The 14,436-nt window shown below is 37.6% G+C and overlaps 1 protein-coding gene across 2 annotated transcripts in view; it reads left to right on the forward strand.

Moving 5' to 3' along the window:
- The window catches only part of LOC136872029 (probable cytochrome P450 49a1), a 100,249-nt gene that overhangs the window by 12,836 nt on the left and 72,977 nt on the right, over nt 1-14,436 (forward strand). For both annotated transcript variants that reach the window (XM_067145851.2, XM_068227303.1), the window contains exons 2-3: nt 2,465-2,656; nt 5,852-5,985. In XM_067145851.2, the coding sequence (XP_067001952.2) occupies nt 2,470-2,656; nt 5,852-5,985 (321 nt within the window). In that variant the 5' untranslated portion in view covers nt 2,465-2,469. The remainder of the gene's footprint in view (nt 1-2,464; nt 2,657-5,851; nt 5,986-14,436) is intronic.

Below are 14,436 nucleotides of genomic sequence, written 5' to 3' on the forward strand. Positions count from 1 at the left end.
AGCTGTTAACATCCAGCACAACCTACCAGGGAATAGAATTTCCCTTCACGTATACAACGTGAGAAACATCGCAGAGAACGAGAGAGAAGAACAGCAAGCTGTAGCAACGGAACAGCTGTCGAGACAACCGAGCATCGACGCGGGGACTCCAAGAAGGCGGAGCTTACCCCAATACCGGAAGAGACTGGACCACCTTCACGGAAGCCGTCGAAGAATCATTCACCAGCCAGCATGAACCCAGTGATCTACATAACTTTGCAGTTGGCAGGGTCATCTGTCAAAATGAAATAAACTTCAAGGTTCCAAAGAGAGCCGCCTCACAATGTCATCGGTACTCCCAGGTCAGACAGATCCAATTAATCATTAGCATGGGCTAGATTAAAATTAAAATTCAAGGTGGCGTCAGCCACGACAGTTATGTAAATAATGGTTGATATAGGATAGGTATGCACAGACCTCGAACTCTGGACGGTAGATATGGTTGTATATTTTTATATTTTCACCTTGTATTAGGTTTGTTTCTGTTCGCGGCATCTTTTATGCATTGGTCACGTTAGCTAGGTCTTTTTGCCAGACACGGGATTTCAGAAGCAGAGGATTTTGATTTCTTTGGTTATTGTACGTAAGTTTTTCATGCTGGAGACAGATTCCTTGACTTGCACAGGTTGGCATGGCTGGAGGTGTTAGACATGGTGCTAGCTCTCTTATGCACGGTAGAGAGAGCTAATCACACGCATGATGAGAATTATATGTATGAGTGCTGTTGAGATAATGAATAATTTTGGTAGTGCCAGGGAATTGAACCCAGGTGTCATGATGAAAAGCCCTATGGAGGCAAAGTATGTGAGCGTAATATGTATGCCCAAGCACTATGAAGGCAGATATTGATGATTTCAGCACTAAAAGGTTAGATGTGTGTTAATGTAAGGGGGAAAGAAGTCCCTATAGTTGTACAGCTGTGCGTAGTGTAGGATGGCGAAAAAATTACTCAGCCATGTGATTTGTGCGAGGCAGGGCAGTCGAGTGTGACGTCATTGACGGGAAGATAGTGTCTCTGTCTGTGTGTTTGTTTTGTTTTCAAGTGCTTAGGGGGGAGTCGCCCTCGGCTTGTGACCTTGCCTATAGCGGCCTGGTAGGACCGCAGTTCGTTTGTTTGGTTTATATTTTCTTGTCTACTTAATCTCGCCACATGTTTATTTCGCCACGTATTGTTGGAGCGGGGATATTTATGGATTTAGTGATATGTGGGTGTACCTTACTTATGTTGGTTCGAGGTCATGTGACGTAACATTTTTACGCACGGGAGATTGCTTTCTGATTTTTCCTTTTGCCCAGATAGTTCTCTTATCTTCCTATTTCGACTTATTCTGTTATTCCACCCTTGTTCCAGCCCGGCAGACCGATGGTTTTGTGACGAAGAGGTTCCCAGCGATATCATATTGGAAAATATCAGATATTCAAACTCTTTGTATATATGATTTTGGCTTTACAATTTTTGTAATAAATTCATCACGTTATTTTATAAATGCAGCTTGGTTTCTCGTATTTTGTTCATTTTTATTTTAGATTATTCTTACCTGATATGTCACATATCCTGTTGTTTATCGTAATTTCCCCCTTCGTTTCCATGGTATCCCTGAGATGTGTGCGACTGAGTTGCTGTGCGAGGATATGTGTTCAGGTAAGACTATGTGCACAAGCTCACGTTTGTGGGAGTTTTTTTTCACTACTGTGCTCTGGGTTCGAGACCGGTATTCGCCTGGCCGGAACCACAGGGCCCTGTAGGGCACAGTAGGATCGAGCAAGTGGCTGCGAGGCTTGGGATCGCGTAGCCATAAGTTTGCATCGGGAGATAGTGGGTTCGAACCTCACTGTCGAGAGCCCTGAAAATGGTCTTCCGTGGTTTTCTATTTTCACACCAGGCAAATTCCGGGGCTGTGCCCTTTCCTTTCCCATACTCGCTATGGCACTCAACAGTAAAGAAAGAAATTTATAAATCGCTGTGTTTAATACTAATGGGGGAGAATTGGTAGATTTACTCGTTTATAGACCAAGGTTAGGTGACAACTGCTACATATATTCCATGATCTGTTCCTCATTTCTTCATTTCGAGCTATGGTGAACAGACGTCATTAAGTGTTCAATGGGAAGAACCCAATTTTTTCCCCACCGTTCAACTTCCTTTTCCGGTTATTCACTCGATAGATTTATTCACGAGGTATAAATGATCTAATTTACTTTAGACGAAATTGTTGTTGCCCTGGGCTGTGTATCTGTAAGCATGGATTCTGGAGATGGTGAGTTCGATCCCAGTCCTAACCTTTCCGTATACTATCTTTTCCTAATACCCTATTTTTGTTGGTGTGAAATTAAACCACAAAGAAAAAGATAAAACGTTCTTAATATTAAGAGTGAGTAATTGAGAATATTAGGAACTGAACATTCGTAATCTTGACATTTTCAGCTAAAATGATACGCCAAGGTATCTTGAAAATTGGGAGCCTACACCCAGTGACATGTGTGCTGGCCTTTAACAGATATACCAGCGCATCTGCAGTACAACCTGATCTTAATCAAGTGAGACCCTATGAGGAGATTCCAGGACCCAAGCCACTTCCGTTCATCGGAAACGTTTGGAGATTTGTTCCAGGAATTGGTGAGAACCTTCACATATCCGTCACCTAAATGTTATCTATGCCCAATATTCTTGATGTGAATGCTGATGGTATTTCTTGGACGTGAGGCCAGAAATGTCCGAATTAATGCTGATTTCACTAACATTTCAACACCCCAAAGGAAGCTATTGGTCAACATATATTGTCAATCGTTTTTGAGAATGATTTAAACCATGGGAGTAGTGTACTATTCAACATCAAGTGCTGGTGGTGTTCACCCCATGTTAGGTAATATACATCTCTCGAATAACATAAAAACAGCACTTCAATTTTCTCATCATGCACAGGACCTATATTGCTGTACGTTTGCGAGACTATAGAAGACTATAGAAAAAAAGATTCTCAGACAAATGATCTGAGCACCAATGTTGTAAAATAATTTAATAATACGCTGGGACATCCGAATTCAAACAAACAAATCACAAAATATGAATACTAAGATAACCAACCCAGTCAAGCCGTCTGGGCACTTCTACTTTGTAATGAGCTAAAAAAAAAGCACTTAAAAAACGAGACCCTTCGTTAATTTGCAAATCTTTTATACATTAAAAAAAGCTTTGTCCAGCCCGTTCCTCCGCTCTGCTGGACCGGTTAGCTTCATTCTTGTTCTGTTCTCTCCGGAAACACCTGGCGGTTAATAATCAGGCATATCTAAGTAAGCTACAGTAAATTTTGAACAATCCTAAAATAAAATCACTAAATGACCACACTAATACGAGGGTGAGTCAATAAATAAGTCGCAAACATGTGTGTGCCTTATACCATTTGAAATTACGCGCGCAAGTTTTGCCAGCAGATGGCAGCATATGTATGCTTGACGTACGACATCTCGCAGGCACTCAGTCAGTCAGAGGCTGTTAGTGCACGATGGCACATATGTTGCATGACTGTACAAGAGAAAAGCAGCGTGCAGTTGTGCGTTTTTTGTGGGCCAAAGGACTGTCCACAGAAGAAGTGCATCGCGAAATGCATCCCGTCTATGGTGAAAACTGTTTCTCACGGAAAGCTGTGCTCAATTGGATCCAGAATTTTCACCATGGAAGGAAAGGTATCAGAGATGGGGAGCGTCCTGGTCGTCCTGCGGAGAACGCTTGGAATATCCACCTTACAGTCCTGACTTAGCCCCCAGTGATTTTCATCTGCTTGGGCCCATAAAAAACATTTGGGTGGCCGTCATGTTCATACAGATGATGCCGTAATCTATGAGGTTACACGTTGGCTGCGACAGCAACCAAAGGACTTCTTTTCTGCTGGATTTCAAGGACTTGTAAAGAGATGGTATAAGTGCCTGAGTGTACAGGGCGTTTATGTGGAAAAGTGAAATAAATGTCAGAAAGTTACTTTGATTATTTTTGCCTCAATTCAGTTTTGCGATTTGTGTACTGACTCACCCTCGTAATAGCAGGCGAAGGCTTACCCTAGCCTGCTATTCATCGATAAAAACTCGTGGTAGACTGGAAATAATTCTATAATAAGAGCAATAATATTAATAATAATAATGTTATTGGTTTTACGTCTCGCTAAATAATTATTTCTACGGTTTTCGGAGACGCCGCAATGCCGGAATTTTCTCCCGCAGGTATCCGTGCAGGAAGTCTACCGACACTAGGCTGGCGTATTTGAATACCTGCCAACACAAGTTCATAATGCCAGCATAAAATAATTGAAGAAGTTGCCGCTACATTTTAAAATAAACTACCTGTAGTACCCCTCGTTGACGAAACAATAATATATCATGTGCAAAGTTATCTAACTATACACATTTTCCGCCAATATTCAGGTAGACTGTTTTACTCGGGACGTAGCAGTAATCTCATTTATCGGAGATTAGTGGCAGCAGAAGAGACAAAACACGACACTGCAGTGGTCAAGGTAATGCTATTGTTGATCAGTTTTATGAGCTTTCTATATTGTAGGCCTTCACATTTTGTTTTCTTTCGACTCTGCGATATTAGAGCATCTAATGTAAAGGCAGTCCTTCTCTTTTATTCTCCAAACGAGCATTCCTTTACGATTTTTTTCATTTTTTATAATCATCTTCATAATTTCCCTTGTCTATACGCCAGATGGCCATGCAGTTTTACACTTTTAGACAAGCATGACAATAACTATCGCCAGTTAACAGGATTAAACAACATTGCAATGCTCGGCTTTGATATGGACTAGGCAACAAATGTCTAAATTCATGAATTCTATTATCATAGCCTGTATAGAGAAAATGTATGATATAAATAATTGGAAAGTGCATTCTCTAAAACTGTGCTTATATAATATTCTCGATGGGACCAATAGCATAGGTCTTTAAAAATTAAATGTTATGCACCTTCCCCTAAACTGCCATTTCATCCACTGTGAATAAAAATTATTTACAGCCTAGTCTGTAGCACCTTATTTCCAGACTTAACATACCGATTTTCATTAAATTTTGTTCGCTCATTTCCTGGTGGTTCGGTGCTGATCTGGACTGAGCAATAAAAATCGAAATTCATGAATATCTCTGTTATCACAGGCGGAACGGTAAACATGATCGGAAATTTAGTTCTATGTCATTGTAGTTATGTAGTATTTGTCCATTGGACCACTAATAACATATATATGAGAACTAACGTTTATACCTTCCCTAAACTACCATTTCACTCAGCGTGAATAAAATTATTTATAGCCTATATTTTATTGTATCATTTTCCGACTTTATATACAAATTTTCATTAAATTCTCATCAGCCATTTTATCGTGAAGCGCGTACATACAAACAGACAGACAGACAGACAGACAGACAAAAATGACGGAGAATTAAAAAGTGCAGTTCCTTCTTATACTGTGGACACGACCGATATGGAAGAACCATCACTTTTAAATTCTGAGCAGTGTACAGACAACCCTCTTATTTTATATATGAGATTTGTCTCTAGAAGGCAGTTCCTCGTAGTAAAGGGACCCAGTCGTGAACTGATTGAGAAACACTACTGTAAGGTACATTTTGGCCTCTAATGTTTCAAAATGTTTGCATACCCGCGGTCTACAATTTTAATTGTGAATCTCAGTTCAATACGGGAAAACTGAAGTTTTTAACTTATACCCGTTTTCTATTCTACTATCTGACACAGAGGGAATTCTATATTATTCATGTCAAATTACTCGTACGCTGAAATTTTGTGTTTATTTTTATCTTTCAGGAAATTTAGCAAACCTCGAACTCAGCAAGCGGTTAGAAGAACTTTACAAGCAGTACGGAAAAATAGTCAGATTGTCCGGTATACGGGGTCGTAAAGATGTGGTTTACCTGTTCGATCCACAGTATATTGAGATGGTGAGTTTTATTATGTGATGACATACTTGACGGTTTCTTGAATGGTGATTTCGTGTTTGTAATATAACTGAAACTGGTAAATGGAAAGTCTCGAATAATCATTTCAAATTAGTATTACATTTTATCAGGATACAATTGCAGTACCACCCTTGTAGAATATGATGGGTTGGACTGCCTAAGCTACGATCAGCTTTGGTAACATATCTGTGCTAGATCATGCTTTCTCTAAAACGGTTATACCTTCAACAAAAATTTCCTGCATACATACACAGTCTAGATCCTCTAATTATTATATTGTTTGGAAATATTGGCAGCTCGATAGAACTCATGGACATTAATTTTTTTTCCTTTTCGTTGTGATTTGTGAGACTTATTAGCAGAATCTCAAATGCAGGTTGAGTTCTGGAAACATATCAGAAGAAAAGAAACAAATAGTACCATTGCAGGTATTAAAGATAAAAATACAAATATTTAGATCTTCGGTAACTTTATTACACTAGTTCTTGCAGGTTATATCTTGATTGTATTCGTAAATTCATTACTGAATCCCGAGTTACTAAGTTATTTCGGAAGTACAGATCTACTTTTCTTACCTCATCTGATTAAAATAAAAATATATTTGAGTTATGTACTTCCAAATTCGATGTATAAACAAAGGAACAGGAAGGAGTGACACAACTATCGAAATATTTCTTTAATAAGTATACCAGGCGAGATATGGACAGGCACTTTAGGAAAGACAGTGGGATCAATAATATAGGTTAGATTATATGAAAGTATGCGTGCTTTGTGAAATAACGGAGAAATGTCAGAGGCATAGATACAAACGTACCTATGGAAAATATGTTGACCATGTTGTAGGTTTATGAAATCGGCCGAAATTTATCACAGCCAATCAAAATCATTTATATTGGTAATCAAGCCACAGTGAGAACTGATGGTACAATGCTTTGTTCTGCTTGGTTCAAGCTAGTGTTAGACAAGGCTATAGTTTTCACACTCATCGTTCAAAGTTCACAGCGGTCATTTACTGAAGGTTATCATGTGAATGGGAAGGATATAGTTGGCCTATACCGACGACGTGCCCTTGATAGAACAGTTTCCGCCTCCATAGCACAACGGTTATCACTATTAACTAGTCCTCGTGGACCGTAATTCAATTCCTGGTACTGTCAGAAATGTATTGTTTGCTAAGTGGTAGGTAGTATGTTAAATGAAATCGATCGAAGGAGTAGCAAAACCAGTGCAGCGAGCTCATAGTTGCGACACATGCCAAAACACTTATTTTAAATTACGATCTCACGGGAAAACCAATTAATGTATACATTTTGTAAATATAACATTAGTACTACCATTTATAGTACTAGCTAGGCGATTTACCTAAAAATCAAACGTAATCCGAAATATGCGGCTTTAAAGTAACGTGATGTATACCGAACAAGTCAAGTTCACTGTCCCAATGGAATAGCAACTGAAATCCACATCTAATACTACACTTTAAAAGATTTTACTCGCATACTATTGAAAATGATTAGGTAGTAGTATCTCTCCACTTCTAGAAACGTTCATTATTTAAGTTTTCTGTGTGAAGTGCATGTGAGTTTCATATAAAAAAAATACAAATACTTTCAGATAGATTCCCTGAAAAAGTTGCCACAAGGAACTGAATGAAAAGATTTAAATGAATGCAGTATTCAGAGTTTCATTATTTGTTCCTTCAACAATATCGAATATTTTGTTTGAGACATTTAGAAAGATGAATACAACTTATTGGACAAATTTGGGTTACAATGAATGTGAAGGAACCTAACCTGTTTTGCGTTGTTATCCGTAATTATAATTGGAACAAAAAGACCACATGTTTCAACTGTAACGTTGTACGATCTTGAATGCATAAGTCATGCATCACCTAATTTTAAAAACGGTAATACTTCTAAATAGATCAATTAAGCTGTCATTTATGCAGTTTTATGGAATATTATTGTTAAAGAACTTTAGAAATTTAGCATGTGTTTCAAAACTTTCAATAATCGTCGCCATAAGACCTATCTGTGTCGGTGCGACGTAAAGCCCCTAGCAAAAAGAACTTTCAATAGCTCTAAATTTGAAATATGTGATGTCGATCACATTTTACCAATTGTTGAGCAGGAAAACCCAGCAATGGGTTTTACTCTATTCGATATCAGTCATCTTAAAAATTCGGAAAGTCTATGTTTTGACAAATAAATTGTTGAGATCCTATGGAAATCTTATTAATGTCCTACGACTTATGATGACGTGATCAAAGGATCCACAAAATGGTAAGATTATTTGCTCGTTTGTTTGTTCACTCCCAGAAGGTTCTCTAGTATTGAACCCTTGAACTTACCATTCCATCGTTGGTCGGCCACGGCTGCTACAGTAGAACAATCTAGAATTCTTAAATCATGGGTCGTTGCGGGAATAAATTCGGTCACGATCTTAACCAAACGATGGGGTTCAGAAGAGAGCCTAACTACTTGAAACGAGGAGCAAAATGTGCTTACTGACTTTTATTAAATCGAAATAGCACGACAACATTATTAATTTAATATACATTCTTGAAATAAAAAATGAATTATTTATTATTGAATGTTTCAAACACAGTCACATTGCATAGCGTTGATTTATTTCTTACAATATCGAAGAGTTGCTTCGGAAAAGTTAGTACATTAGTGGACAGCGAAACTGAAAAACTGAAAAAGGGAAGACCTGAAAACCGGGCACCTATTATTCCAAACGAGAACTGAGAGTTAATCCACACGACCCGTGGAAAATCTGACTTTCAACAAGTAGAACGCCTGATTTTCTCTCAATTAAGGTTATCCACCAGTCGAATACCCTTTACGAATACGGAACACCCGCCGAATGGACCCTTAATCGAACCAAATTGACTATCAGTAGCTTTGGATAGGTTGCGAAATATTATGGGAAAGCATGGTGTTCACTATGAGTTAACAGCATCATTCACAATTGAAATAAAATTCCACCATGTATTTGTCATTCATGACACCCTTAAGTGATAAGGTAATCCCGATGCTAAATGTGCATCACCCAAACAGCTGTTCGGAAGGAACCAACAACAACATGATCCGTGAGGATCTTACGTTATGTCGTTCTAAAGGATCAAAACTGCGAAATGCAGGAAACACTTATTCATCATGCATTTAGAAGAAATGCCAAATACTGAAGTTAATTAAAAAGTGGAAAGTCACTTGAAAAGTATTATTATTGAACCGATTTTCAGGTTAGAAATGGTTTTGTTACGCTTAATAAAATTACCAGTCCACATTGAAAAATATTACAACTTTAAGGAATTCTTTCCCTTGAAAAACAATGACTACCATTACAGATCTATCTATTTATTGTCTGTCCCAACACACTACTTATAAAGTGATTACTTAATCAAATTCAACTACGAATAAAATTAAAGTACGACAAAGATTGAAAATAAAATAGTGCTACTGGCTGACGAATCGAAACCGCATTCGCAACTCAAGTCTCACACTAATACACTGAGTGTCAATATGCACACTATCAAAACGAAACGGACGTCAGAACGACAAAACAATTAAGTCCGTAAAATAAAATAACATATCGAAGTCATTAAAACTCAACACGCACGGAGAATTACAGTAAAAATATTGAATCTCCATCAGGTCGATATCCAATCTTTTGGGCAGCCCTCATTCGCCGATAGCGGCCCTGTTATCTTAAGGAACACCAACAGCTGTTGGAGCTACGCACTAGTAGGCCTCATCATTACCGAACTGACCCTCTTCATAATTTATATTTTACTGTAGGTGCTACCTTCGTCCAGGCCACTTCGCAAAAACAAAAGAAACATCTAATCTGAGACTTGAGTGTGTACAGCTGACATCCCAAACCTATCGTCGGGCTCACTTAAAATCTGTACACCTTAACACTAATCTCTATGTACATGATACCTTCCAAATTCTATCGTCGGGCGTGAACTAGGACGTCTCATCATCAGTAACTCCAAGGATAACATGTGACGTCCTAAATCTATCGTCGGGCGTCAAAAATGGGTCGTACTACGCATCCCTTAACATATCAGGCGAACTAGCAACTTCAAACAAACTCTGACATTTCAATACTAAACCTGGTCAGACTAATAACACACAACGGAACAACGTCTCTTACTATTAAACGAATGCAAGTCGAAAAATACAGTAAGTCTCTTTATCGTTACAATACGTGAACTCGAAAATAAATATACTTGACGAACAATTCTCCACCTCAAACACAATCTCAGCCTCTGCAATGAAGTTTTTAGGGAAGCAATGATAATTCCCAACACACGTCTACCATTTAGTGGATGCCTTCAAAATAATAATCATCACTACCGCATTAGAAACTCTCAAATCGCCTATCGTCAATTCCAACTATTTATATCAATGACATATCCAGTGAAACGAAATTCAATACAACACCAACCATGTGTTCTAAATGCTCTTTCATCCTTGAGGTCACATTATCTTAATATTCATACTGCACACGCTCACCTCCTGAGTCCCAGACTAGCATTTATCTCAGGGGTGATCAGTTCGAAAACGATAAAAAAATATTATATAAAGAAAATCAAAAAAATATATATCGGCGCATCAAATGAACACAGGGATGAACGGGGCATGCAAATTTAAGGTTACGGGGGACGACTCATTCATGGATACCAATTTTTGACTCCACAATAGGACTGGGAAGTGACAACTTAAATTCCATGGGCATATTGGACTAACTACAATGAAAAGATATGGAAACTGTTTCCTATTGAAATTGCAATGAGGAGCAATTTATTCACTTATTTTGCATACTACACATGATGACAATTTTACATTGGGGCACTTTTAATCCTGAAAAATAAATGACATAATACTTGGATTTTACCTCACTACTCTGGTAGTGTAAAACATCTGGTGAATTCGCCCCAATTGGTTACTGGGGATCGAATTCACATCCGTATGATTGGACGTTTCACCGCTGGAGATCTTCTTTCGGAGACGAAGGCACGACAGTAACATTTTACTGTCGTCTCCTCGTTCCGTTTGGACATGAGACACTTCCGGTATGTACATTCTGGTGAGCCGGACACCCACCTTGGAAAATGTTATCGCCTCGAAAAAAAACGGGAATTTATAATACGGACAAACTCTAGCCTATTATTTCCAGATTCACAAACACGCCAGGTAGAGTTCATTAACTCAAAGCCTATTTCAATATTTACACTTGTCAATACGACAAGACGTACGGAAAGGTTCATTACTATGCTCTGACCATGAAAACATGTGCCGTCCGTGGGTTATTTACGTATCTACCGCTAACAATCTCCCCGTGAAAACCCAACATCTGGTTCGGAGCAGTTCGACACAGGATGACTGTCCCTAGCATATCCTCCTATGATCATTAAATAATATCATTACCATTCTTTATCTGATCATTATCATATTCTTTGACTACCATCAATTAATTTTATTATTATCATTAATTTCAATTATAATCCTGTATTTGATTATTATCCTTTGTCATCCGGGATGATTATATGCCAACCCTTGCCGACGTTTCAAACGAAGGTTAGTTCTTCCTCCTAATTTATCCGCGCAATATAATGATCAGCTTCCTCATAAATATTTTTATTATTATTATTATTATTATTATTATTATTATTATTATTATTATTATTATTATTATTATTATTATTATTATTATTATTATTATTATTATTATTATTATTATTATTATTATTATTATTATATTCGTAACAATGAATCATCGCCCATTAAATATCTTAATTTCCTTTCATCATAATTATTATTCTCAAATTACTATTGCAAGTTCTCTCCTTCAACTTTTCGTTATTATTATTATTATTATTATTATTATTATCATTATTAACATTATTATTAATAGTGGAAATCGTGATTATCGTAACCCGCAATCATCCTCGCTATAATACTTCAACTTCTCGCTCTGATTATTTTCATCAAAATAATAAAAATAAAAAAGTAGCTTCATTGGTTATTCTTCTTCTCCTCCTTCAAATATTTTATTTATTATTATTATTAGTTAAAAATCTGAAATTTTCCATTTCTACTCCCAACATCATTATTATGTCCAAAATATAAAAAAAATTCTTCAAAAAAAATTGTAGCTTAGTTTTTATTTATTATTATTATTAATTTCAGAAAAAATTAATTTTGCCTGTTACACGGTAGTTCACTCTTAATATGTTTAACGCATAACCCCTTTTACGATTCCGATTTATCTTGGCACTAAGCACTTGATTTAAGACAAGATTCACTTGGAGTACGATTATTGTTATTATTATTATTAAAAATGGAAAGATGATATTTTAATTTCCACTCTTTAGAATTTAGTCACATATGTTAAATCCCGTTATGACCCACTACATACTCTGGCTCTTTCATAATCTGGCTGTCTAATAGAAATTATTCCTAATTAAAATACAAATGATCACCGCAGTGAATGAAATTCAAATAAATGGGTTAGCACAAAAAAAAAAGGAATTTAACACTTGAAATGAACTTAAGTCAAAGTATTACAAACAGCATGCATTAATTGAAAGAATTATATCCCATATTTACATTATATACAACAAATAAATACTCAAATTAATTAATCTAACCCATTATTACGTTAATATACATTAGTTCGTCCGTCTAACAAAAAAATAAAATCATGGACTCGGGAGGCGGACCATGTTAAGTAACCATAATTAATTTACACTGAACCCCGTTTAGTCGCGATAACATCCCCCAAATATCAAAATTGCGTACTCATTCCTATGTAGAATTCCATTGTCTCGTAGCGGATGAGATATAGGCCTTACGGCCCCATGGTGATCTACTCGTCCATCATGTCGCACAATACAAATTTAACACAATAAAACACTTCTGGGTGACTACCCATGATTAATACCTTATTACACTATTGTACACAAGAATACCAATAACAAAAGAAAACACTTATAGGTGCTCCTAGACCCCTGACACTCGCACAATATAATCTTCATATACGCCCGAAACACACGTCGTGACACATTACGACGAAATGTCGTTCATTTGAACCGGCGCGTATCGCGTCTTCAACCGGCACTTCCTGGTTTATTTCTAAGCCGTCTTGATAGTCGCCTAGCTCCTATGGTTCCCTGCTCGGATAGTTATTCACCGTCTGTCTTGACGTGTTTACTTCAGGCTCCGCACACTGCCTTCCAAAGGTACTATCGGCGTTCCGTTAATTATTTATTATTCAATCACATGGCATTTATTAAATTCAACATACCGTTGTACTGATTAGTTACACTCGGTACTATGGATAATTTCACTGTTCGTATTCATTCTCCTGATAACTCACGCACTTTCAGCTTTAACTGACTTCGAATGCGTCCCGAGGTACTGACTTACAGAGTCAACGTGTCAGAGTCTCAACTACTTCATACGACTGACACGACTGGTGACCGATAACGACTGGTGACTGGTAAGAACTGAGTGATGTGAGGTCCGCTACTGGACTTTTATGGACGATATGATTTCCCTCCGGGGTCATCCGCGGTCAGCTCCTGGAGATGGGGGTTGGTTATCCTAAATCGGCATATGCAGGTGGATTTGGATCTCTTGCTTTATCCTACTTAATACACTGGCGATACACATTCATGTGTCGTATTCTGAACTCATATCGTTCGGTGATCATGGAAATATCACTTAATTTCTGTCCTCCACCTTTCGCGCGCTAACTCGGCGTCCCTGATGGCGTGCTCATCTCGACCAATGGCGAGATAGCGTGGGTCATTTCCACGAATTCATTACTTGAATTTATTACGATTACATTTAATCAACATGGGAACGATATCACAAAAATCCCCTCTATTCAATTATGTGGTTGGAATAATTTAATTATTGTTATCGGAGAAGCTAACTGGAGTTCACTCTGAGTTTTTCTTATGTTGGTTTATCTGCGGGCCTATGATAAATTTTCTCATTGGTCAACACCGCTTCGGTTAGTTTGAAATCTCTTCCTTGTAACGTTGACAACACCAAATGCCTCGGGCGTGGAAAAATGGCACGTCACATTCTCGGTATTGGTGATACATCTGCTCGCCCTTGGTCCGAAATATATACTCTTTCACTTCCTCGAAGTCATTATTCTGTTGTTGTGAGCTCTAGATTTAATCCTCTTATCTTCTGGCCAAGAAACATTTTCCCCATAATGACAAGCTTACTGTGGCGACTGACAGTCGCGATATGTCTAGCTTATGTCGAAATTATACCGTCCACACAAAACTGACACTGTATTCATTTAATATTCCTTTATATCTGTATTTCTCGTATCAAAACCAAATCATGAAAGATAGAGCCTATCTCATCAGGGTACATTTTCCTGTTGCTCGGTAAAAAA

This window comes from Anabrus simplex, chromosome 4 (assembly GCF_040414725.1).
Source record: "Anabrus simplex isolate iqAnaSimp1 chromosome 4, ASM4041472v1, whole genome shotgun sequence".
Taxonomy (NCBI): domain Eukaryota; kingdom Metazoa; phylum Arthropoda; class Insecta; order Orthoptera; family Tettigoniidae; genus Anabrus; species Anabrus simplex.